This window comes from Melopsittacus undulatus, chromosome 4 (genome assembly GCF_012275295.1).
Source record: "Melopsittacus undulatus isolate bMelUnd1 chromosome 4, bMelUnd1.mat.Z, whole genome shotgun sequence".
NCBI classification, from domain to species: Eukaryota; Metazoa; Chordata; class Aves; order Psittaciformes; family Psittaculidae; genus Melopsittacus; species Melopsittacus undulatus.
In genome coordinates, this window is record NC_047530.1 from 67,728,688 (window position 1) to 67,755,600 (window position 26,913).

The following is a 26,913-nucleotide window of genomic DNA, read 5'->3' on the forward strand; positions in this document are numbered from 1 at the left end:
GAAAGCCTCACAGCAACCAACAAAAAGCAGAAACATGGGTGGCAAGTTGTGACTTACAGGGCACTCTCTGCCTTGTTGAGGACCAGGTACATCTCGTAGAACTTCCCCTGGGGGATGGCACCATGGGGCACCAACAGGCTCACCCCTAGCATGGAACACACGGGTGTCAGTCACAAAACACGGGAGAAACAACCAGGGAGAAACCAACCCTCTACCCCAGCTGGCAAGCACAAGGACAGAAATGAGATAGGGCAGCCCAGAGAGCCCCAGGAGAAACATCTCCAGATGTTCCTCAGCTGCACTGCTTACGCAGAGGAGCCAGGCCACTGCACTAGGAAGCAAAACCACAGGTTGCATCTTTTTGCAAGGAACTGGCCCAGGGTCAATGGCAAGGCTAGCCAGCAAAGTCCCAAGAGACTTTGACCTCCAGCTTGAGAAGCATGGCTTGGGAATGGCTTGCTGCCTTCCTCCCCTGAGCCAGCTTTGGGATAGCAAATAGTTGCTCATGGCAGGTGAGTCTGCTGGGACAAGAACAACAGATCATTCAGCAGCCAAACATGCCCTACTCCCCAGCCTAGGGCTTACCAGTGCCCGGAATGGTGAGCCTTCCCCCCAGGTAGCCAAATGTGCCACTGGCGCTGTTGCCATGCTCCCGAGGCAAGCTGAGGAGATGCTGGGAGCCCAGGGCTTTGTTCCGCATGTTCACAAAGTGGCTGTCCCTGGTGCTGTCCCCTGGGTAGGTGCCGGTGGTGGGGAGCCCTCCGAGCAGGTCTGTCCCCTCATGGAGCCCTGGCGAGGAGGTGGCGGTGGAGGAGTTGTACACCTTGATCTTAAGGTTGGGGAGAGGGTCCAGCAGGGGGGAGTTGGTCATGGGGATCTTGTCTGAGGAGTCCTGCAGGGCGTACATGGGGCCACGGTACACCCCGGCACTGGCTGTCAGGTCTGGCTGCATTGAGGGGTGCAGCAGCTGGGGATTGTCTGTGGAAGGAGGAAACACAGATGGGATGAAGATGGCAGTGTAAACAAGAGGACATAAAAGCATTGCTTATCTGGAAGAGATGCCTCAATGCCCAGCGAGGGATAGAGTGCACACAGGAGGTACAATGGGTGAGCTCCTGGCTACATCTGTCTGCCTTCCACCACTTGGAAGGGAACTGCTGAGCATCACGAATAAGTGAGAAACACTGAGTATCCTACAGTAGATATCTACCATATTTGCTTTGCAGATGCTATTCCCTGGCTCCCACCATTAACACCTGACCACCTCCATGGAGTCCTCAGCCTTCAAATACCAGCATATTCCCTTAGAAAATTCTGACTGGGGTCAACTGAGGACCTGCCCCGTCCTGTGATTTGCAGCATGACTTTCTTTCTACCTGGGCTTGAGCTGGTGAGTAGGACCTGCACGGAATGTAGCTCTTACCATGACGGGAGGTCTTGAAGTTGACAGGGTGGAAGCCTCCGGTCAGAGCAGCTGATGAGTCTGTGATGTCTGTGTCAAAATCCCGGCATCTCCTTCGGTACACCACCACCCCCACAGCCATGAGGATCACGATGAAGACAAAAATGGCCACCACCAGCCCAGCATACAGGGCCACATCGCCTGTGGCCTCCAGCACTGGAAGAGATTAAAAAAATGGAGGTGAAAAAAAGGAGCACCAGAAATGCACATCAAGACCTACCAGTGCTCCTCAACCCTACCACTAACTCAAGACACAGGCACAAAGGGGAAGATGTGTACTGGGCCTGCCTGTAAAAGCTGTGGCAGGAGGATGGAGGGTGTTTCCTAAGAGCAGTCCAGAAGTCAAGAGTGATGCCAAAGAATGAGATGGAGGTGAACCCCTCAAACCTTTGGAGGACACTTTGCCACAGTTCATGCAAACTTTACTGGAGCACCAAGAATCACAGAAACATTAGGTTTGTGCAGCTCATATTTGTGAAGCTATCAACCCTCATATCCCACGCAGAGACAACTCTGAGGAGTAAATGCGATGCCTAGCCAAAGCATCTCATATATATGTACTTGAGCTATGCATCCAACTGGAATGATTGAGTGTCACTGTATCTATATAGACACCTCTCAGCTTTCCCACCTTCCCTTCCCCTGCCACAAGGCTCTTGATCTTTAAATGCCTGGCATAGCTTGAATATATTTGCTCAGAAAGAAGAGGGATGAAGAAGGAAGGCAGAGCATTTTAAAGCCTTCACCACCAGGAGCTGAGCATGTGCAACCCATCCTTCTCTCCTTCTTCCCCCCATGTTTGCTCACATCTCTTGGTTTCTATAGTTTTGTGCTGGAGTGAAGCCCTGTCCTAAGCCTGATGATCTCAGACATGTTAGGACTATGCCTAGGAGGATGACTATTCTGGGAGGTGTCACCTTGTCCCTGAGTTCATCCATCTGGATGCAATAAACAGGAACCCTGATGCACCCTGGGAGCCCCTCAACTCAAGGAAGGGAGTCCTCATAGTGGGGTGACGATACCCGGAGCATCTCTCATGGCATGACACTGCCTGCATTGTGGTGCACCCAAGAGCTGCAGGCAGCAACAGGGTGATGGGAGCAGGGGTGCAAAATGGGTCACTTTTATAGCTTCAAGCAGAGCACATGATTTAATATACACAGGAGTTCTGGGGTGGCCTTCAGTTGCTCCCTCTTCCCACCCTGTGCTTCCGTAGCTGCTGAGGAACCCTACCATGGATACAACAGAGTAAAGCCAAAGCAATGTCACACAAAGAAACAAAATGGCCATGAAATGAGCACTTACGGTGGCTTTTGGGTTCGCTTAGAACTCTCTTATCTGTTAGGGAAAAAAAGTTAGAAAACAAAAGGTGAAGGTGGTGATGGTGTGATGGGAATGAAATGAAACAGAAGTCTGGGAGGGTAGAAGCCAGCCCAGGGAGCATGAGGAGCCTCAGCATAGTGGGGAAGAAGTGGAGAGCAGCATCATTCCCTGGGGCATGGAGAAAGCCAAGTAGAAGTACGGTGATGAGGATATGCCCATGCCCATGCCCAGCCAGCCCCTGGGATGCACTATCCCACTAACACAACTTTGGGCATTTCTGGCCGTAGCAACATTAAAGGGGACAGTGGTGTCACACAGCAGCAGATGGCAGCATCAGCTGTTCAGTGTGCCCACTCAGTGCAGCAGCACCATTATCATCATTACTGAGGTTTTTCATAGCTGCTGCTGCAGAGCTCCTACCAAGCAATGACCCAGATCAAACATTTACATGGTGGGGCTGAGCAACTGTCCTAGCTTGTCCCCACTAACCACAGCCAGCCTTATTTCAGCAGAGACCCCAAACGTAGAGCCATTTCAGAAGGCTTGGTGGGACATTTAGATCCCACAAAACTGCCCAGACCTTTCTTGACACCAGGTGAGAACTCACTTTTGAAGGGGTGAGTATGGTTAAAAAACTTCGTTAAAGGCACAATTTAAAAACCAGGTGTCAGCAATGCTGCTGCCTGCTCCATCAATTTCAGGGCACAACCAACAACAACATGCCCAAGTGCCAGAGCAACACAGCCCCCAGCATCATCTACAGCACCGGTCCCTGCCCTCCTGCCCACATACTCACTCTGTAGGCAGAGCCCATCAGTGCAGTTTTTGGAGTCAAGCAGCACACCGCTGCAGTCCTTGCCACCATTGCGGGGAGCCGGGGCAGCACACTCGCGGCTGCGCCAGTGGGTGCATTCGGTGCTGCACGCTGACCACTTGCTCCACTCCGTCCACGCACCATCCACTGCAGGCCACAAAACACAGGCACATCAGTAAACCTCTTGGCATGGCTTCAGGGCTCATTCCCCGGAACTGGAATGTCTCTTAGTAAAGGTAACCATGCCCAACTCAGGGCTTCCAGAGACCTTCAGGGAGCATTATCCTAGCACACCAAGCCCCACTACTACCTGAGGCAATTAAGTTGTACCTCTACAAATATCTCCAGCTCTTTCAAGTCTCAGCAGGCTGAAAGATGCTTTGGATTGGTCTCCTGAGCCTCTGTCTCCTTGGGGTGCACTGGGAGCACAAGCAGACCGTGCAACCGGGGGGACGGGCAGTGTGGGCAAGCCAGCTTCTGAACCCACCTTACCTGGGCAGAGGGTGGTGCAGGTGATTTTCTGGAAAGGCTGCCCATCACAGAAGGAGCCACCGTTCAGGGGTGCAGGGTTGGTGCACGTCCGGGTGCGCTTCTGCCAGCCCCGGCCACAGCGGTTGTTGCAAGGAGACCACTCGGACCAGGTGGACCAGCCACCATTCACTGTTAACATATCAACAGACGGTGTTAACATATCAACAGAGCCCCAGCCCATTTCAGCAGAGACTGGAGATAAGCCTAGGGTTCACCAGGTCCTCTGTTCTTACATCTTCCATGACACTCTGAAACACCTCACCCTCATGAAAAGGAAATCATGAGACTCCCTCTCATGTCACACACCCCATGTACAAGGTGCTCAAGACTCTTTGATCCCTTTTCCACTTTACATTTGGCCACAGCAGATCTTTGGTTCTGTAGCAAAGTTTAGCCAAATGCAGCTTTCCAGCTGGGTCTAACCCCTACCCACCTTCGTACACAAACAAGAAGGCCTGGAAATACCTACATCTAATAAACTCTCCTAACAGCCTGTGCAAGCTAGTAGAGGTTCCTGTTCTGCAGATATTGCATATTACCTAATTCAATGAAATGCCCTGGTGGGGTTCACTCCTACCACTCCTAGAATGTGCCTCTATTTCCCTTTGGCTTGGGGACATGGCTAGCAACAAAGGTCCCCTCCCCAGGAGCAAGGGCCAGTTACCATAGACGATGACAGCAGCTGTGGTGCTACGGCGTTTGGCTACAATGTTCTTGGCCATGCAGGTGTAATTAGCAGTGTCCAAGAGCCGAGCCTGTTTGATGATGAGGTTGTGATCAATGGTGATCAGGAAGTTGGTGTCCTGGGTGGGATCGATGACATCTTCATTCCTCAGCCACTCCACCTAGCAGTGCAAAGGAATGAATGGTTAACGATGGTGATTAAGCTGATTAAGAACTGAACACTCAGCCAGGGGAAGCTCATAATGAATTTTAGTGGAAATGCTCATCCCATGTGCTCACCACCACCAGGGTCTCCAAGAAAGCTACGACATGACTGCTAAACTAGGCTGTTTGTGGAGGGCATGAGTCAGTATCACTGAGAATGGGTGAAGGCACGAGCAAGGAGAAACATCAGGTAGGAGGGGCTGAATTCACAAGCTCTGACAGAAAGCAAAACCCTCAGACCAGCCTATGACCTGCCCCAAAGCCCTCCCCATTCTCATTACCAAGACCACCAATATCCTCAGCACCACAACCACTGATTGGCCAACTTTGCCTCTGACTGTATTGATTTCTCCCCAGAAGCTGGGCCAAACCCAGCCTGACTAGGACACACTATTGCTGTTTTGGCCAAGGATGGAACATTGTGGCTACCACGAATACACAGCTGCTGGGGGCTGATAGAGCTGTGGGCAAGAAAAGCACCTCCACCATGCTAGGGAAAACCATCTGTACTGACTTTCCCAGCCCCTGGCTCTCAATTTTAACTGCTCCCCTTCAGACAAGTCATAGGGTGCCTCCTTGATAGGTCTTCCCCCAGACAGTTTAACAACACATCAGGAAGCATGGGAGAGGCAGGTTTAGCAGGTGCTGAGGTTACATATGTTATTAGATGTCAGAATAACAGAGCCACTACAAAAAATAAACTATTTGCTAAATAACAAAAGCTGATGAACATGGCACGAGGCCGTCCATCATGGCAGCAAGCCATCTGCAAGGACATGCCCTGTCTCTCCTTAGTACGGGAGAGGACACCCCACTGGGCATTCCTTCGGGTTGCTGAGCTGCTCACCTCTGCCTGTGGCACCCCCTCGGGTGGGCGGCACTGCAGCAGGACCTCATGCTCCAGCGGGACCTCCTTGCCCAGGGGCTCCTGGTCAAAGTTCTTCCGTAGGTCTGGGAGGGAAAGGAAAACCCAGGTATTACCAGCCCACCTCAGAAACCAGGCAACCTGCAAAACCCCAGGGGTCCACAGATAGGGAAATCCCTCTGGCACAGCACAGCTACAGCAAAACATGTCCTGGAAGAAAGAATCTGAAGAAGTAACTTTTCCAGGACAAATTCAGGACAGCACATGGTGCTCAGGACAATGCTTTTCCTTCTTCATGTGTTTGCAGGTTCATACCCCCCTCCTGTCTTCCTTTTGGACTAAATCTCAGCTTAACCACTGTTTCTTCAACCCTCTCATTTCTTCAGTAGCAGAAGCATCACTAGATGGTGCTGCAATCCTCTACTACAGCACCCAGCACTATATGGCTGCAGTTCCTGCTTGTGCAGGGCAGCGAAACCTTGGTTCATCTCATCTGCTTGGCTCCCAGAAACATCAAACCCTTGGCTGGGGCTGAACAAACCAGCTTCCTCCATAGCCATTCCTGTACCTCCTTAATTTCCCTGTTAAGACTAAATCCTTCAGCAGCATAGCTGATACACCAGCCTAGCTGATACACCAGCCACCGCCGTTTTGAACAACATGTTGGATTATTGGCCCTCTAGTAGCAAAATCTGTTTACAACTGGGGAAGCCTGACTGTTCTACTATAGCTTTGCCATCTCATTTGCTAAGAGAGCAAACTCAGCTGGCAACAGCCTGATTAACTCGCCCTTAATCAGGCTGACACCCACAAACAGCGGCTTAAAGAAGTGACATATGACAGCAGGGACTCCAGAGACACAGAACTGCTGATTCAGGCAAAGTGTGCAAGGTGCTAACTGTTGGTTTATTAATGATAATAAAGCACTGGGAAGAGCTGAGCACGCTGATAGGCAATGCAGTATTAACCCAGGTAATGCCACAGCCTCTTACCTCGGCAGAGAGGGACAATGCCTGCCCAGAAGCAAAGCTCAGGCTGGGATGGGGAACTAAGACCAGGGCCATCCAGAAAGGACAGGTCATCTCCAACTGATCAAAAAGCACTGCTTTCAACACAAGGCCAACTTTTGGAGATGGCCAACCCCACTCAACTGCACCCACTGTGTCTTGGGGAAGCCAGGAATGAATGACGTGGCTGCTATTTCAGCTGCCAGAAGCAGCGCACACCTGGCTTGACACTATTGCTTTTTCAGCCTGGGATCCAGGGTCATACCTCAGGTTTTGCAAACAATTTCTAAATTGGAGGATTGTGCCCTCTGGAAACCTTTCGGGGCCCCAAAGTGGAAAAGAAGGTGAAAGAAGGACTCATTTAAACTAAATCAGTAGACTGTGAACCGAAGTAGTGCAGGTAGGTAAATGCAGCTCTTGCAGAGAGACAGGGAGCACTGCTGGGAGTGTTGTGTCTGAGCGAGCACTATATGTACTGGGTACTTACATGCTATGCGGACGTATGCCCTGCGGCTCTTCGTCGTGCCCGCTGAGCTCCAGGCCACACACTGGCACCAGTAATCTTCTAAGCCAAAGAGCTCCTCTACCTGCTGCCGGGAGACCTCAATCTGTACCTCCCGCACCAGCATCCCTAGAAGAGGATGGAGGGATGGCATCAACTTGGCAAGATCACCCAGAAGGTAAACTGAGGCAGCACCCAAGAAGGCTCAAGAGGCTTACAGATGCAGAGAGCTGGAGGCATCTCAGAGGCATCTTGTTTTGGCACCTCTGTAAATCAGGGAGGCTGCTCCCTCCCTTTGACTTCCAGCTGGAGCCAGGACAATGGCTGATATGGAGGAGTCTTCTTTTCTTTTTTCCCTGAGTATGGCTGGGCAGGACCAGAACCTTTTGACCATTTCAAGAGGCATCACCCTCCTCCATCAGCCCTCTCCCTCAGCACTGACTTCTCCATCCCTCCCCAGATCCTTTCCCACCCACTGGGGTTTGAAGGATGCCACCTCTGAGGCTTTGCTGCAGGGAACCATCTTTTGCCAGCTGCCATTTAAACACAAACAGAACAAGACAAATAAAAGATCTTAAGAAATAATCCAGTGATGGTGGCATTTCATGCCTACTGACTCCAAAGAGTTACACACCTCCATCAACCCCCAGACACCTCTGTGAAGTCTGCCAGGACACTCTGGCCATGGCAAAGGTGCAATGACAAAGGTGGCACCACCACGTCCAGGACACAGTCCCCTGGACCTCAGGATGCTGAGGCTTGTCCAAAGCATTGCCAAGGGCAGGAGGGACTCAGGACTTGCTTTTCCTTATTTTAAGCAATACCTGCCCTTTTTTTGCAGCTTCTATTTATAAAAAGGCCTCAATTTCACAATGATAGAGAGCCGCTTGCTCCCCAGCTGTAATGTTGTTAGCTTGTTTCCAGTGCTGCGAGGAGCAATTACTACCTCTCTGCCACCTTCCCGCAGAAGAGCTGACAAACATGCACCAAGGAAATACAATTTGCCTCACAAGGGGAGGGGAAGGGGAGGCATTTTGGGCCAAGAAGTTCTGGAAAACTTAGGGCTTTTAGAAGGACCCAGGACAGAGATGGCACAAAACCATCTTGTCTCTTTGGAAAGCCCTGGTGGGGTGGGTTGAGCAGCCCTGGAAAGGTTGGGAGCATCCCACAAATGCCCTGCTATCTCTGTAACCCCCAAAAGCAAAGATTACCCAAGACTGTAGACCAAGCTTATGGCTCACAGAGTTGACTATTTAAGGGGCTTATAGGCATCCAAACACAGCCGCTCTTACTGACTGTTCCTTCTCACCCAGCTGAATTATCTGACTTGGCCTATTTTTGCTTTCTTCCACATGAAACACTTTGGATCAGACACAGTCAGAGCATTACTAAGCCCAGCTCATTCAAGACACGTAATCTTAAGAGTTGCTTCTTTTTTCCTTAAGGTGCCTTTTTCCAAGCTTTTAACCAAGGACACTTAAAAAGCCACGAATGCCGAACCATGTTAACCCATCACTTTGTGGCTAGCTCTCCCCCATGCCCTTTGTGGCAGCTTTCCCTACAAACAGCAGGCATTGCAAACAGAGAAGTTTTTAGCACAGTAAGCCGTTGTCGTTCTGGCTCCTTTTTTCTTAGGGTAGCTGCTGGGCAGATATGCCCACGCTGGCAGAGTTTACATGCACAGCATCACCTCTGCACTGTCAGTTTGTTCACTGATAGCAGCAATACCATCATTGAAGCCTGGGTGAAGAAGGTGTGCAATGTTTCCTCCCCAGATTGATGGCACACATTCTGCATCTGCAGACTGGGATCTGAGAGGAAGGCATTGGCCCAAAGCAAATGAGTCCCCCACTAAAACAGGGTAAGCTCCTGCTGCACAGACTTTCTGCTCCCTTACTGCTCTATTTTCTCCAGCCTGTTTTACTTGAGTTGCGTGAAGCAGGTTATTCAGAAAGGGGTATTCATTCAAGGGGTGGAGCAAATGGTGGGGCCAGAAATACAGTGCTTTTCCACATCACTAAACCATGAAACTCCCTGCTACAGGACGCTGAGATGATCCAGAGGAGAAATGAATCTTAACAGCATTTAGAAAAATGAACAGAAGGGAACCCATCCAGGGCTGGACCACACTGCTAAGATATTGTCACCAGACCAGGGAGTCCCTTAATCACAGACATTAGAAAGCTGGGAGGTAACAGAGCAGGGTCCACCACTCTGTCCTTGCCCTGGTTCAGTGCTATTCCTCTAAGCATCCACCATGGCCACACGCAGGGTGCGTGAACTTCTGGCTCAACTCAGTGCAGCCACATGTTATAAATAAATTAATAACCCCTCAGTGAAGGCTGCCCAGGCACTAATCTGCACTGGCTTTGCCCTAGAGCAGCGAGGGTTTCAAACCTGGCCTCCACAAGAACTGGGAGGTGGAGATGGACTCCAAAACACTGCTTCCGGTGCTCCCAACAGCCTCTGTCAAATCAAGGGAAAAGACTTCCCATGCATGTTTGACCTTCTGGAGGAAAACCACTCCAGGAACAAACAAAGCAACATTAGGAAGAAAGAGTCAAAAAGCCGCAGAGAAAAGAAACAATCTTCCCTTTCCAGAGCAGGTTCAGAGATGCACCCAAGCAAAGAGTGGCTCACAGACAGCACTGGATGAAGAGCTGAGGAGACACCAGGGAAGGACAAAACTGTGTTAAAAAATCAAAGGGACAAGAGGAGGTTCTATAAAAATACTTATGCTCCAGGCTGACAAAATCTCTCTTAAGCTCAGCCTGCCTTCTGTGGCCAACACCACAGCAGTTCAAAAGGCTATGTTGGTTTAAAGCCCTCTAGAGATGAGGGATGCTGCATGTTCAGTGATTTGCAGAGAAATGTGACTGTTTTCTTCCTCTTCCTGATCAGGCTACAGGTACCAAAATTGGTGCAGACAAGGAAAGAGCTGAGCTAAAGCATCCCAATTTTAGCAGATCTGCTTTAGTACATGATATATGTAATCCCACATCTTGTTCACATGCTGAGACATTTCAAAGCATGGGGCAGGAAGATCTGTGGAGCCCAATCTCCTGCAATAACAAACCTCTTAGAATGCCTAAACCACATTCTCACCCCTCCAATTTCAGACAGCCAGCAGCTGACTTGTCCTCTGAGACAGGGAAGGACTCATCTGCCATTAAAAGGCATTTCAAATCCTACCTGAAAATGTTCTCATTACCCATTAAACATCTAATCCCTTTGTGAACTTGAGTGAGCTGCCAGCTTTCACTGCCCCTCATGGCAATGACTCCTACATGTTGATTAGGCGTTTTGTAGGAAAGTGTTTCCTTTTTATTTTAATCCATTTTAAACTTGCTTCTTTCAAATTGCATTTAACAACCCCATATCCAGCAGATGGATAAGCGTGCAAGCAAGCACACAGGCTGACTTCCCCAAGCTTCTATGAGGTATGGTAACCCATACACCATCATGCCTTCATCAATGGCTGGGAAAGGGGCAGCTCCTCTACTAAAGTTCACTGATAATATAGACAGAGAGACAAGCTGTGCACAGACCAACGAAGTGGGAAACATACAAAAGCAACCTCACGAGATTGCAATCACCTGAGGAATGATAAACACGAATCACAGACCTATTGGTCTCCTTGAAGGAGAAACATCTACAGCATGGATGTGCAAGACAGAAAAGGGCAGAAGTGCCTGGAAAGAGGAGAGGAGATGGGCAGACAGGGGGATGCCAGGGTGGGTTTGCTCACCGGTGGCCTCATCCAGGCTCTCCTTGGTGACGTGGTCGTTCTGGTTGACCCACTCTCCATTGCACTTGAAGTAGATCTGGGTGGCGGGGTTGGCACGGCAGACAAGCTCCACTGGCTTGTTCTTCACGATGTAGGCATCCTGCGGCTCCAGCAGAAAGTAAGGCAGGGTCTCCGCTGGGGGCGAGGGGAAGGAGTCTGGCAGCACTTCGCTGTACTCCAGCCCTGTCAGGGGAGCAAGAGGGTCAGGAGGTGCCCTTAGTCCCATCCCAGCAGGGACTCAACTCCTGTCAATGTCGCTTCATCCCTCCCTCTCCTTCCCAGCTCTGCCCTGTGTGCAGTGGTGTCACCAACAGTCCTTGCTGAGGATGCTCAGAAAAGCAAAAGAGGGCTGGAGTCTCACAAAAAAAAGAGAAAAGCAATTCTCTGCTAGCTAGACCTGCTGCTGCTGTTGAGTGCATCCTGGTTTTGCCTGGGTACCAGCCCCTCCATCCATACCCCAAGACCAGGCTGACCCCAAAGCCCGGGTGATCTCACTAACGGACACCATAAGGTATAAAGGAAAACAAACCCAAATCCAGGGAAGGTGACAAGGACACAAAGAAGCTCCAGAGGGTCTGGTGTTCCCCTTCCCAAGCCTCCTTCCCAAGGCCCTGGGGAACACAAGGGCATGCCCAAGTAAAATGCTGCCAGGGCTTGTGCTGGGAACGCAGACCACAACCCCAGCATTCATCTCACACATCCCTCTCTTTGGTGGAGTTGTGTGTCAGCTCAGCCCCCTGCCAACACTTGAATCTCAGCATCACACAACACGAGGAGCACCAGCAGCCCCTGCCAGCACAGCCCCCAAGGACCAGCTATCTGCCCATCACAGGTGATTGCTTCAGCCCAGCCACCTCCAGAGAAATTCAATCACCCAAAATGCAATCGGGATTCATACAATCCCACCCCCCAAAAAAAGACTGGGTCATTGCGCTGGTCACCTCCATCTTCCTTCTTGTTTGCTTTCAAAAACGATCTAAATGCAAAAATTACTAGAAAAAGAGGTTGTGTCTGCTCAGGTCAGGCCAAGGAAAGCCTTGAAAAGTGGCAAGCACCTCAGTGCTTACCCAGGGATGTAATTCCTAAGGACTGGGAGTCACCTCAAGGTGACTCACACCCCCAGCACTGGCTTGGAAAGATGCTGTGACCAACACTGAGGATCATTGCAGCATCCAGCATAGGAATGTTTCCTGTTTCCAATCAATTTGCCCATTAAGATCTAACCCAAGTATCACAGGACTGATAAAAAGCCACATACATGCTCTGGGATGCTACTCCTTAACCTGTTGTTCCTGGGCATCTCACTAGCAGTCAGGTCACATCACGAGGCTTTTCTTTACACCTAGTACTGTTATGAGCTTTTCCTCCTCCTCTCTTCCCCGAGTGACAGCTGTGATCCTCAACTCCAGGCACTGCAGTGTGCAGGAAAACAGCAAATATCCCCAGCCCCATGATAACATCTCCAGAGCTGGCAAGGAATAAAGGAGCCCACTCCCTTTGTCACCCTTGGCAAGAGCAGCGCTGCACGGTGAAAATCAGAATGCCAAGATGCAAGGAGAAGCAGCAAAAAAATAATCAGATGCATCAAGAAAAGAAGATGACCAAGCTGCCTCCTGAGCAAAAATCAGTGAGGGAAAAAAACACACGAGGTCAGTCGTTTAAAATCCATTTAGGAAAATTGACTTTCCATTTCTATTTAACACAGCACTAAGGGAGAGCGGTAGGACATTTGTCATAATCCATTAACCACTCTTTTGGAAACAATGAATTAAACTCTGGGCTAATTTCTCTCTCTCTGGCTGTCTCTCCACCACCTCCCCACTGCCGGCCATTTTCTCCCCTATCTCATTTGCAGACCTGTAATTTTCCCAGCACCCCACCACGGGCAGGTGGATGGGGGCATAAGGAGGTGCCAGCCCCCACCCTGAACAGTCCCACACTTCTATGCTCACATCAAGCCACTGGTCCTGCTCCCCCCTTCTGCTAAGCAGCCTCTCACCTGTATCACTGTGGCAAACATCACTTACTCTTTCTCTTTTCATTTACTATTCAATCTTGCACCCACTGAGTTGTTTTGTTGTTATTTTTTGTTGTTTTTTTAAAAACCGCTTTGATGCCACAAATCTAAATTCCTTGGCAAAGGGGGCTGGTAGGAGACAATCCAACTGGTATCGGAGGCAGCCAACAAAACTTCACTCATGCACTCATCTGAAAACCTCTCTGAAGTGATGCTCTTTGCATTCCTGCAGCGCACAGGCTGCAAAGTTGGACCTGAGCTCTGCTGCTGGGAAAGGGCACAGGTAGCATGTGCTAGAAATCCTTAGAAAACCTGTGATGCCTGTGGGGCTTGCTTGCCACCCATCCCCAGGGCAGGGTTGGCTCCTGGGCTCTGTTTTACAGCTGTAAAGGCAGGTGGGTTTATAAAGCGGGCTTGCTGTAAGGAATGTAAACACTTGAAGCCCATTAGTCTCTTGGCAGAGCAGTCACCCCCAACTCCCAGCACTGCCTGGGGCCAGGACCAGCCTCCCTTAGGCACCGCTGAGGGCAGTGGCAGAGATGATAACCACTCCAATATATACTATCTTTGGCTGTGATGTGGTTCCCCATTAAGTTTTATTTCTGTATCTATGCCAGTAGGTTTTTATTTCTTCTCTTTCTTCCTTCCTATTTTGTTGTTTTCTCCCCAGGCCAGGTGCAATACCGCAGGATGCAGGCAAGGAGACCCAACATCACTGAAAAAGCCAGTTTTCAGAAGGACCTTCCCCTATGGGGGTGACACCCTGAAGCGCATGTGTCTTCCCTGAGCCAAAACTGCAGGCAAGGTGAGGTCTTCCTCCAGCAGCCAACACTAAAAACACATTTCTCCCACCTCAGTGACACTTTGGTGATGCCAAACAAGACTTTAGGTCATCCAAGATCTTGGAGCTGGGAGGGAATGAGTCACGACCCAGTGAAAATCACAGTTTTGTGACTCACCCATCATCATCTGCAGCAGGATGGGTGATGTTCTGGGCTGTGGTGGGCGCAACCTTGGTCCCCCAGCACACTGGTCGTGCTTGAGGCTGAAATATCACCAGTGGTACTGCCAACCTCAGCAGTGATGGGTCCCATCCAACCCCCTGCCTTGACAGGGGGTCTTCCCAAATCCATGATGGCAGTCTCAAGCTCAACACTTTGGGTTTCTTCTCCAAAGGGGCACAGTGACTTTGGGGATGAGAGTGGTGGAATAGGATAATCTCCCCAGCCCTGGCCAGATCCAGCATCTGCCTTTGGTGGCTATAAAAACCTGTTCGGATTAAGGTTTGAACCAAAAAAAAAACCCAAACCTTTAAAGCTAGGAGCATCCTGGCTGCTGGGAAAATTTAAATCCTGCAAACTCACAACAGCTGAGAGATCTTTTATTTCTGGCCAAGAGAGATCTGAGGCCAAGAAAGCAGCAGCTCTAACATGAGACAGGGAGATGGTGTGTTTTTTGTGGCAGGCTTGTAACCAGGACTATGCCACAGAGCCCCAGCCCCACAGCTCCCCCAGGCTCCTGCTTGCTCATGAACGGGAGCAAAGCAAGCAGGAGGCTGATTTCTCAATCCAGAAAACAGCCTTACATGGCTGAAAAAAAGCATTTGCAGCTGGGCAGGGCATTTGGTTCCAGCTCAATACAGTTGCTGGTATTTAAGCGCACTGGGGAAGAATTAAGGCAGCGAAACAACAGGGACTTTGGATGAAAAAGGGAGGAGACCCATGCTGGGCATATTTATCATAAGCCATCAACCCAGTCTTTCATCTGCCTTCCCAGTGCTTGGCCACCCGCTGCATGGGAAACATCTCACTCTGCTAATGCTCAAGGGAGACCCCCAAAGAAACTCCACATACAGCCGGAAAGCAGGCTGCTCTCACCGTGTGGAGGAATGGCTGCTGATCCCGCTGCCCTGACTAGCCAGAAACTGCACAATAAAGAACACAAAAGCACCTTCCCAGTGGTGCAACACCATCACCTCCATCTGGCCACTTCTGCTTTGCCTAGCACTGCTCTGATCCCACCGAGATGACAGTTTCAGCCATTGACTGCAAGAGCAGGACATACAAGAGACACTTTTGCATGCGGAGCCAGGGAAGGAGCCCTGCGCAGCCGGGATTTCCAGTACTGCAATCAGACAAGCAATAAAGCTCCCAGCAACGACAAACTAATAAATATTTGAGAGTGCGCTACACTGACTGTAATCATTGTCTCCCCGGCAGACGTCTACAGGGGGTTCCCATCTGCCAGCCTTCCTCTTTCCTGCTGGAGGAGGGTGCCTGTTTCCCAGCTCCCTTTTGAGGGTTTTGGAAGTCCCAGGCTGTCACCATCCCACAGTCTCACACTGCTTGGGGCATGTGGCTGGGTGCTGAAGTGTAATGTGCTACAGGATGGGCTGGAGCACTGGCTTCAGCACTATATCTGTAACTGGGGGAGGAGAGACCCAGAGGGGGCAACTCCAGGGCTCAAACCCATGGGACCAAACCCTGAAGCTCTGAGGATGACTGGTAGGAGCAGCAAGACAGAAAAGGGAGGAGGGGAACAGGCACCGACGACTTCTTTCCCTCCAACCTCCTCTCCCTCATCGCACATTTTAATCTGATGGGGTTGATCTGGATTATCCACAGCATCTGTTCCCTGGAGAGTGACTTGCAGATGCTTGAAGCCAGCTTTTGCAACTTGGTTGAAGATCAATGACCCCAACTAATACCACCAGCCTGCATGGGCAGCAGCACCAGAGCTGGGGTTGATCATTGACACAGCCCCCAACCCCCCCCCCCAACACCCCAAAAACACAGCACAGGGGATGGCAAGCCCAGAAAGCTATTCCCCTTACAGCAATAGCCAAGTAAACCTCTGCAGGAAAGCGTTAAAATCCTCTCCTGCAATTGTTATCCCTCCAAATATTTGGAAGATTACAGGAGCATTAACAGCAGCTGAAGCCCTGTGCCCATCACTCATGTCCACACATCCCTCCCGCACCGGGCAGGCAGGAATTTGATGTAAGGATTAAGCCAGGATGCACTAAATTTCAGTGGTGGTGGGGGCTTAACCCCTTCTGCCTCCATCTCCCCCCATTTGTGCCTGTCTCAGGGTGAGCGCTATCTCATGCAAAGGCCTGAAAGGCAACAGTTAAACCCATCCCTGCCTGCGGGGTGGTAGAAATCCTCCTGTAGAAATTAAAAACAAATAGAAATGACAGCTTATCTCCAGCATTGGAGGAGGAGAGCTGCCTGCCTTCCCAATCCCCCAGCAGTGATGGGGACAGCTCAGGCTCCAGAGACCGAGCTGATGGGGAAACTTCAGCCACCAGCTTGGCGCAAGGAGGTGTCTGAAAGGTTCAAATTCCCCCCTCCTATTTCCTCCAGGGAATATGTATGAACAGACTCATTTAAGGATTAGCGTTTTTGCCATTTAAGATCAAGCAAATTGCCATGCCAGAGCAATGGCATGGCTGACTCCCATGCCAGAATGTCTGCCATACAGAGGAAATCCCTGCTGCAACCCTCAGAGGCATGCAAAGGCATCCTCACTGAGCAGGCATCATCACATGCGATGCAATCTTCATCTCACCACGTTTCAGTCAGTCTTGAGGCTCAGGGGAAGCCGGCATCAGCTCCAGGCCTGCCCCTCTCCCAAGGGCCTCCGATCACAAAGTGCCCTCCTCAGATAACTTCAGGCCCAGCAGTAGACCATAGCTCAGCTTTTCCTCCTAAAAGCACCCTGGGCATCTTCCCTTCTCAGAACACCATTCTCTCTTCCCCAAGCATCCCCTTCTCCTCCCTGCTCTGCTCCCCATCACACAAATTCAGCCTCTGGCACACCAGCATGGTCCCCCAACACAAAACTGCATTGCTGAGGAGATGCCAGCAGCTCGTGGCATCTTCAAAGGCAAAGTCTCCACGAGGCCAAGCAATGCCAAGCAAAGCCACAGCCCAGTGTGTCTCCTCTGGGGATGTGTCTCATGGGAGGCAAAGTAGGGAAAAAGGAGAAAGACCCAAAATAAAGGGTGTCACTCAGGATGGGTTTGAAATATTTGAAGACACTTGTACTGAGTGAAGCTTCCTCCCCAGCTCTCTCCCTGCTACCTCTTTACACAGAGCCCACAAAATCTCGTGCCTTATAAACCCTCTGAATTGTTTAAAGCAGGCTCAGAAACATGCTGGGAAGAACTGAAAGTGAGATGCAGGGGATGTACCAGCCCCTCAGTGATGCTGTCCCGAGGGCTACAGCTTGCTGATGTAACCCCTGGCCTCATTAACTCAGCTTGGCGCTCATTAACCTCTCCCTCTGCAGAAGGATGGAGGGGACAGGATGGGACAGACACAAACTGCCTCCAGAGGCCAAAGAACTGAGCATGGAGCCTTCATAGATATGGAGGAGGAACACTGGTACCTGGAATCTCATCTCCAGCCTGAAGCAAAGCCACGGGATATCCAGATATTGACATGCTCATGGTGTGCCCATTCCTGTGGCATCTGACACCATGCAATGGCAACTCCGCAAAGGCTGGACCACAAAACCACAACAGCCCTCACTAACAGCAGTGTACTGGGGTCCACAGAAGGTGTTGCTCCACCTCAGAGCTGTGTATTGATAGGGTCTTCCTCTCTGCCCCCCAGAGTAGTAGAGCCCACCCCTTCTGCCAGCCGGGACAGCTCCTACAAGCCTGGCTGCATGGGCTGCGGTTAGGGAACAAACACACACCCGCCCCCATTCCCTCCATGTGGAGCAGGAGGACTCACTGGCAACATGGACAGGCCAACATGCTGCTTCCACAGCACTGCAGACTGCAAACCCACTTGTCCCCCTCTATGCATCACAACAGAGCCTTTCCATTCTCACCAATCTTTTATTAATAACTAAATTTGGGAAGAACCACTTAACCGTTTCCCCAAAGCATCTCTGTCTGACAAACCAGCTCATTTTCCTCCATTAACTGCCCTCTTCCAGGAGTTTTACAGTCCCTATGCACACCCTTCCTGTAAAACCTGCCATCAAATCCTAGAGTAAATCCAACCCTGCACAAGCCCTGTCCCTCCACCCCCATCACCTCCAGCTCCTGCCGGAGCACACCCAGCCCGGGACAGCTGGACACCGGGACAGACAGACATTTCACAGTGGCATCCCAGATGGGTTAGCAGTTCCCCCCCGCCCGGCGGCAGGCAAACATTATAATTAGAGAGCATTCCTCCCCAGCACGGGTAATGAGGGGGTGCACCCAGCCAGCCCTAATTACACCCTTGGAAAAAAAATAAGCAGATTCCTCTCCCAGCCAAATGAAAAGCCTGCAGCCGGCCTCCCTTGCTGTGCACCTTCATTAAGCCAGGAGTGAACGGGAAGTGGGGCGGGGGGAACACAGGACAAAAACCAGAAAGCAGGCTGTGCTGAGAAAAGGGTGGGAAGAAGGAGCCAGGCAGCACCAAGGATGTTTTTGCATGCAATGGCCTTATCGATCAATGACTTGACTGAAAATCACATCACCTGACTGAAAATCAATCAATAAATGGATAGATAGAATCATCATCTCTTTAGCTAAACCCCCAGGTTAGGCTTTTGCAAAGCAGCCTGAGAGAAAAACTAAAAGAAAATCCTTGCACGGGGTACCACACCACTGTGTCCCTGTGCATCCCAGTGACACTGCAAGCCACGGCTAAGAGTCCAGCCCAAATCCCAACCATCCCACTCCCCCAAGAGGAAACACCCAGTCTCTGGCTGCAACTTCCCTTTCTGGGAGTTCAGAGGAGAGAAATTTATCTCTTTGACTATGCATTATGCTGGAGTATTTATGGAGCCACTACTCTTTTGTTTATCTTTATGATTATGATAATCAAAGGCAAAGCCTCCTGAGAAGTGTAAACAGCTGAGATCCCTTATGGTACAAACCCTCTTCATTTTTCATTACATAGATTTATAACAGGGCACAGGCAGACTGGAGTAAATTGTTCCTTATTTCTAGTTTTAACAGGGCAGAACTGCACGCCTCACACATCCCCGTAAATACCTACAGAAAGGAGAATGAATTAAGGAAGAAAACAAAAGAAAGAAAGGAGGAGGAACTATGTAGCAAATCCCCGTTACACTCTATTGTGCTTACTTCTTTTGTGCTATTTTATACATTTCCTTCAGGGAAGCAGTTATGTTTGAAAAATATCTCCACATTTCATCTAACGCTGGTTCTTGTTATGGGCACAGTCACTTTTCTTTGTGCTATTTTAATTCCATTGTCATGGTATTGTTGTATGTTTTGTTCTGTTTACTGAGTACAGCATTATTTTAAATGGATATAATAATTATGTGAACTTATATTTATTTGCTCTGGCTTATAAAAGAAAAAAGCCAGCAGCGGATAATGTGGTAATAAGCTGTTTATTCACATGTATGGTGTGTAGTGTGTTTCTGTTTTGAAAAGAATAACAATTTCAACAAGAAAAGAGAGAAGGGAAAAGAAAACAAGGAACAAACAGGGACTTGTTGCCCCAGTTAATGCCAGAAAGTCCAAGGAATTATTAATTATCATTCAAACTGCGGTAAATCAAGTGCAAGATGCAACCTCTCCCTGGAGGGAGGGGGAGGAAAGGGTCTCCTGTTCAAATGAGCAATGCAGTTTTAAAATGCTAACTCCGTGAGAAAGAAAGTTGCCAGTTTCGCAGACAGAAAGCCATTTCCCCTTCGCCCAAATTACATACATATTTAAAAATGTAAATTCCCCAGCATTCCCCTTGAGAGTGCAATTTCCAAGCGGCTGTTTTGCAATGTTGGTTGTTTTTTTACTTCCCTCAACATGCAAATCCGGAGGCGACTGCCTTGGCTTCAGGCATGAAAAGCAACTTTAAACTGGCAGCAAGCAGGGCTGCGAACCACTCAGTGCTCCTTGGGAAGAGAAGGATGCTCTGCTGCCCACCAGGTGTGCCACCTCCAAGCATCCCTCCCTGGACAGGCACACTGTACAAGGGCCATGAGCTGGAGGGGAGCAGTTTTCACCTCTTAGCATCCAGGTGCCAAACAGTGAGGGGGGGACAACCTGACCATACCCTCTAAAAGTGGCTCATAAGGTTTGATGGTCCTGAGTGGCAAGATCCAGAGAAGGAGGACTGTGCATGTTCCCAACAAAGCTGCCACAGAGAAGCAAAGGATAGCATAAGCCCAACAAGGTAAAGCAAAAAGATCATGCAGCTGGCTGCAGAGAGAAGACATGCAGTGCACAAGGAGAAAGTATTTTCCCTCACCATGGTTTTGGTCTTTCTCTCACCCAGTCTCTCCTCCCAGGCAGTTCCTACAAACCCTGGGAAGCTGAAGCTGGCTGTAAGGATGCTCCCCACCTCCTCCAGCCAGCCTCTCTGCAGGCCCTTCGCCAGATGCTGCCCTACTTTCCCCAGTGCTTTTCCTACTCTTCTGCAGCTTGCCCTGTAGCAGGGCTGGGAGCATCACCCACTACCCATGCCAGGGTTGCCACCACCAGACCCACCAGCCAGGGTCATCTTCCACCCCATGGTCATTCAAATTCAATGCAGGAAGGTGCTTGGTGCAAAGCTGCACTGATTTTAAATCATTTTAATCATTGCATCATTTTTTAATCATTAAAAAAACAACAAAAGAAAAGGTCCATTTGATGCCCCAAATTTCCCATTAATTCAGCGGGGGGAGGAACATCACAAAAGTCACTGATTAAGGTCCTTTTATTAAAGTCTTTAAAGTTGCCCTTAATCTTTCAGATTTGTTACTATGATAAGAAAAAAAGCCCCCAAAACAACAACAACCAATCACCACAAATGGAGGCTGGAAACATTTTGATTTTCATTGTCCTTTCTCTGCCCTTTTCTTCCCTTCTCATTTTACTGTGACAATAATGGACAAACAGAAGGAAAAAAGGGGGGAGGGGAAGCACAGGGATAGAAAAAGATTTAAGAAAAAACATATATAATCCCTGCTGATGTTGAATATTAAGACTTTTCTCTCCCCCCTCTTTCAGCAATATCCGTTTTAAAGAATAAAACCCCCCAAGCAATCACCAAGATGGGTGTAGAGGACGACACTTCCCCATCCCCTTGCCTCCATTATACTTTAATCCCCACAGCCAAGCGCAGGTAGGCAAGCAGGTATCCGAGACCTGAGCTTGGCTTTCCCATTGTAGCACGGAGAGCAGTCTCTGGCTGGTTGCAAAAGGATTTTAGCAACTACTTTAATTAGTTTTATTCCCTTCCCTCTAAACCCCAAAGCCAGCTGGGCCCCTAGCACTTCACACCTGCTTTTACAGGACATTAAAACTGGGAGGGTCTGCGGAAGGAGGTTCTGGTGGGTGCCTATTTTCAGTGCCTACCTTCACCTGGCACTGCTGGGCATTGCTGTCTCCCCACCCGCACTGAGGGGAGAAACACCCCATGCTCCAGCGGAAGGAAACTGCTACAGAAACAAAGCCTTTTTCCTCATGTTCCCATTCCCATCAACAGGGAGGTGGGAAGCCTTCAGGAGCTTCCTAGTGTTGTTTGGCACCCTCCTCCCCTCCTGTGGTCCCTGGCATTTAAATACCACGGGACCCCAAGCCGCCACAGCCAGTTTCTTCCTTTCTCACCACTGGGAATTTCCACCTTTTCTTCTCTGGACATAACCCATATTCTCACAGAGCTGAGTTTCTTTTTCCTCCCATTGTCCTCCAGCACGTTCTGCCCCCTGGACCAAATCCCAGCTCCCAGGTAGACCAGCCTTTTCACAAGCATCCTCTCCTCAGCACAGGTGCCAGAGATGCCAGATCTGGAAATGCCCCAGCTTTGTGGGGTCTGTGCCACCCCACACGGCAGCATCCCCACTGATGCTGCAATCTGTATGGACCTACATGCAGTGATACACTGACACACAAATCACACTCACTCCCATGCCTTCCCCTCCTTCCTTTCTTATTTGTTGCTACAGGACTGTTAGGTATAAATAAATATTGCCCTAAAAAAATAGGATGCTTGCTAACAAGGCACAACACTACCAAATTAAGTCTGGGACACTGAATCCCAATGCTGGATGCTGAATTAGGATGACAAATGCACTGAGCATCTCCTACCTCAAAATTGGAGTGTAGCTAGAACGGATGTAGGACACCCAAGGCATAACCTTAGCCAGGCTAGCAGTGACTCTTGCAGGGCTCAGAAGCACCTCCAAGGGATGTGCAGCAGGAGGGACCAGAAATGATCCAAAAAGTTCTTAAGGGAGCAAGGGCAAAGGATCATGCACACTGAGCATCAAGCACACAGCACATGGAAAAAAGAGAAAAAGAGCACAGTGCCCCCCAGTCCTGTCCTCTTCTCCTCTCTGTCCCCCATCAGCTGCATTTCCATAAGTGATTTGCACTAATTGCTTTAAATACCACCATGCTGTGGGTAATCAGAGTCATTAAGTGACCTCTGCTCCAGGAGGGCAGGCAGGGCTGGTGCAGAGCCCTGCACTCAGGGCCATGGGCCAGCATCCCCCTGAGCAGGGCATGCTCCCACATCCCCAGCGGCCCACAGTGATGGAGTTCGGCTCCAATTTGCTCTTTCCTGGAGCCCAATCAGTAAATGGCCTCCCTCCTGCCCTGGAGTGGGGGAGTATAGATGCCTCCCAACGCCTGTGTCGCAGCAGGGACGGATCCTAATGATGCCTGGCTGCCTCTGCCCTGGCTGGACTAGCTGCCTGCAAGCTGCCAGCAATGCCATGGTGCTGTGAGTTGGACACTATGGCTGCCAGCGAGCCCAGGGCTGGTGGTGATCAGGCTGGGTTCAAACCAACCATGTACAAGCACCTAAAACCCCACAAAATCCCCCTAGAATGGTATTTCTGAATGTAGAAAACAGGTATTGCTCCATCTCTGTCCTGATGTAATGTGACAGGAGGGAAGGTGACAGCTGTCATCCCCCAGGGGACACCAGTCTTTAAGGCTAAGCACCAGCCACCTAGGAGCCCTGCTTCCCCAGCGTCCCCAAGGATGGCTTTGCCTGCAGCCAAGGGGCTTAGCCTCAGAAAGCCCCTACAGCCCTGTCCACCACCATGTGCCACATTCAATCCCAGCCAGGCAGTCTCATCTACAGGTGAGGTTTAAACTTGGGCTTACAACACATGCACTCATCAAGGAGGTGGCAGACAGGGTTGAGGATCCTCCAGCACCTTCCCACATGTCTCTTCCTGCTCCTAGATAGACGAGTTTTCCTGGAAGCACGCCGAGCTCCTCCAGTTCAGCTGATTGGTGCCTACTGGAGCCCTCAACTGGGACTCCTCAGTGCCAGCAAGTAGCAAACATAAAATGCAGACCCATGCAGCAAATATAGCTGTTCTGGTTGAATTTAAAGCCAGTGTTTAGTCTCAAATCTAGCGCTAAGTATAAGCCAGAACCTGCCAAGAACATTCCTGCTTGCAGCTGAGATCAGAGGGGGATATTTAGGTCTCCTTCCTATAGTACAGGAATTGCATTGGGCAGTGCCAGGCTCTTGCAAGCACAGCTCAAGCTGGAAAAGAAAGAAAAAAAGAGAAAGAAACAAAACCAACTCACATACATCCAAACCCAGGCAGCCCTCTCTCGACAAGACAGGGTTGCATTTGCCACCTGCAAGCGTGCAGGAGCATGCCGGGCTCCACTGCGCATGGCCCCGCATGTGTGCAGGCAGTGGGCTCCCTGCCACATGCTTGAAATAAAGGCTGGGAGGTGTAAAGAAACGGCTGTGCTTCCAGGAAAACGCACTGCAGCACAGCTTCTGCCTGTCCGCGGGGACCCATTACACTAACAGTGTGTCCATTCAGCCTGATATATAAATTACTAATGTAAATTAATGGATAATTGAAGCCCCTTAGTCCTAAATATTTAAATTATTTAACAGGCAATTAAGAGAGAAGGAGACAGAAAAGAGGAAAAGGGGCCTTAACCCCAACAGGCAGGAAAAAAAAGAAGCAAGAAGAGACCAGAAAGAGCTGAACATACACATTTTAAAGGGATGCCACCAGCTTTATTTTGTTTCCCCATGTTTGTTTGAGCCCAGCAGGTAGTGTAGTGGATGCCTGAGACCCAGGGGGACAGGCAGGAGAACATTGACTGAAAAAGCCCGCTAAGCAGCAGCACCAGTTCTGCTCCGGGTTCTTTCCAGGAGAGGAAAACTCTATGGCTGCCTTTGTAACAGCTATTGGTTATGGCAATTGCCGGGACTTCCGGACATGCCAGAACATACAACACTTTTAGGCAAGTTTTTTTCCCTCCTCCCTACCCCTAAGCCGACAGTATTCCCTTATGTAATATCACTCCTGACACTTTCTTATATTATATTCTTTTTTAACCCCTGCCTCACCTGATCAAATACAAACACTTTTAACCCAAGTGTTTTAATCCTCTTTTCTTTAAAAGTGGTCTACATGGCTATTTCACTTTCTCTGCATTCCCTGCCCCCCATCCCTCTCCAAACAGTAAGGCATCCCTCTGCCTCAGTAAGGCAAAGTTCTGGCACAAGAGTAATCCATCAGTATGCTGAATACCATCAGTGCAATGAGTTTCCCATCCTCAGATGGGTACAGAAGAACCTTCCTAACAGTATAGCCTATGGCAAGGAGAAGGTTAGACTGAGAAACACAGTGTTTCCTCCTGCCTCCATCCCTAACTGGCCAAGGATCTTCCCACCGCTTCCCTGAGTGACAGAGGAGTTGATAAGGAAAAATGCCCGGAGCTGTGGCCCGTTGAGAGAAGACGTCATGTGGGAAAAAACATTTTTAACAAAAGCAGCGTGTGAGTTTGTGTGTGCTCGGGACAACACTGAGGGCAGGGAGAGGGCTCAAGACAATAGTGAATAGACCTCAGATTGTATCCTGAACTCACAGCCTCATGAGAACAGGGTTATAAAACTCCTTTTTATATTTTGTTTGTAGTCCAAAACAAACAAGTACATAAAAAGCTAAACACAGAGGAGCCAGACAGGAAGTGAGTAACATCTGGGAAACATCTGGTCCCGGCCGTTCTACAAGCCCAGCCCCCAGCACAGCTCCGGGTACCTGCTCCTGCAGTTCCAACGCAGAGATACCCCAAACCCCTTCCCCTTACCAAAAGGGCAGTTCTTGAGAAAAAATTGTGCTCATCACTCAGCTCATCTCACCTGCTGAGCAATGCAGTTCCTGAGCTTTCTGTCCCTCTCTGTGCTGGTTGAAATAAGTAATCCCCTCTGCTATTCCCACATGGGTGCCCAGCAGTGCATGGGTATCTCAGCCCACTGCAGCAGTATGCACAGGCAGCAATTCTGGCAAAAGGAGGAAAGCCCAGGACAATGTCACCACTGAGCAAGACATCCTGGTGCAGGACACTCCATGCACCACAGGATGCCTCTGTGCAGGGCTCTAAGCATTACAAGACACCCCTCGGCAGGGCTCTGACATTAAAGGTGCTCTGAGCATTGCAAACCACTCTGGTACAGGGCCCTGAGCATTGCATGACAGAGACAAGCTAATCAGCTGGCACGGGGCACATTTGCCCAGCACTGTGAGTTGCCCCACATCCTTCTCCTCAGGAGACAGGAGGTCCTGCCTGGCAGACACAAGGACCGGAGGTATTTTCTCTTTTATATCTCTCTTCTCCGGCTCTTACTCCTCCAAAAGCCCTGCAGAAAGAGCCACCTGGCACACTATCCCATGTGCAGCCCCAGGCAGCCTGGGGAGGTTGCAGGGCCTGATGCTTGGGCAGGCTCCAGCCTGGCTGTGCAGGAGGAAAGCTGGCTTGGCAGGCTCCCGGCCGAGTCCCTCTGCACAGGGGAATTCCCCCATGGCTGCCAGCCCAAGCTGCCATCCCATGTCTTCCCCCTCCATCCACCCACAGAAAACAGGGTGCTCCAGGGGTGAGAAAAGACAGGGGCACAGGGGTGCAAGCAACCCCACAGAGCTATAGAGCTATTAGATAAAAGGGGGAGTTGCAATGAAAGAGCAGCAATGCTCAGGACTGGTCTGGATCACAGGAGTTACTTTTGTGATCTTGGCACACCCTCAGCTGCACGCACAGCTGGGAAATGCAGCAACCACAGAGCAACTCTGCCGCATCCTCCGCTGTTACACCAACTGTGTCAGGGCACAGGGCAAAGCACCAAACTTCTGATGTATCAGCTTGACTCAGCTGCTTGAAGAAAACCATCTGCTCCTTGCAGGGGATGGATCCCCTAGATCACCAGATAAAACCAAAGCAAACCTCGGTTTCCCCAAAACAGCTCCTCTGCACTTCCTACGAATCAGAGATGTACATTCCATTTGCTCTGGAAGAACCCAGGATTAGCACCTCGTGCTTTCTGCCAGGAAGGATTAAAACTGGTCAAGTATTGGAACACATGGGCAAGGAAACAGCGGCTGTATGCGCAGCATCTGCTGCCCACTGCTCATTTCTCATCGTGTACATGTGGGCAGTGGCATATAAGACTGTTGAGGGCCAACAACCATAATGCTCATGGGGCTGGAAGGACAAGGACATTTCTTTTGGGGTGTTCTGTACTGGTAGCCTGCCTGAATCTGGAGCATCTTCCCTTGGAGAACCAAGGTGAGACGCAGCAGACTTGGGGAATGAAGGGAGACATTAGGGATGAGAACAGGGATGTCACAGAGATGAGCAGGGAGAAAGAAAGCATAAAATACCAGAGAAAGAAAGATGGTGGTTTGGGAAAACAAGAACCAAGGCACTTTAAAGAAAAATCATCAGGCTGGCAAGGTTAAAAAAGGCAAAAACACTGGGACATATAGAAACCTT

The 26,913-nt window shown here is 50.0% G+C and overlaps 1 protein-coding gene across 1 annotated transcript in view; it reads right to left on the reverse strand.

The window, feature by feature from the left end:
• UNC5B (unc-5 netrin receptor B) overlaps positions 1–26,913 on the reverse strand; it is a 54,758-nt gene that overhangs the window by 5,703 nt on the left and 22,142 nt on the right. The window contains exons 2-11 of the mRNA XM_034062615.1: positions 11,141–11,362; positions 7,378–7,521; positions 5,866–5,969; positions 4,795–4,975; positions 4,092–4,259; positions 3,582–3,746; positions 2,768–2,800; positions 1,424–1,618; positions 586–978; positions 58–145 (exon numbers count right to left, since the gene is read on the reverse strand). Of these exons, the coding sequence (XP_033918506.1) occupies positions 58–145; positions 586–978; positions 1,424–1,618; positions 2,768–2,800; positions 3,582–3,746; positions 4,092–4,259; positions 4,795–4,975; positions 5,866–5,969; positions 7,378–7,521; positions 11,141–11,362 (1,693 nt within the window). The remainder of the gene's footprint in view (positions 1–57; positions 146–585; positions 979–1,423; positions 1,619–2,767; positions 2,801–3,581; positions 3,747–4,091; positions 4,260–4,794; positions 4,976–5,865; positions 5,970–7,377; positions 7,522–11,140; positions 11,363–26,913) is intronic.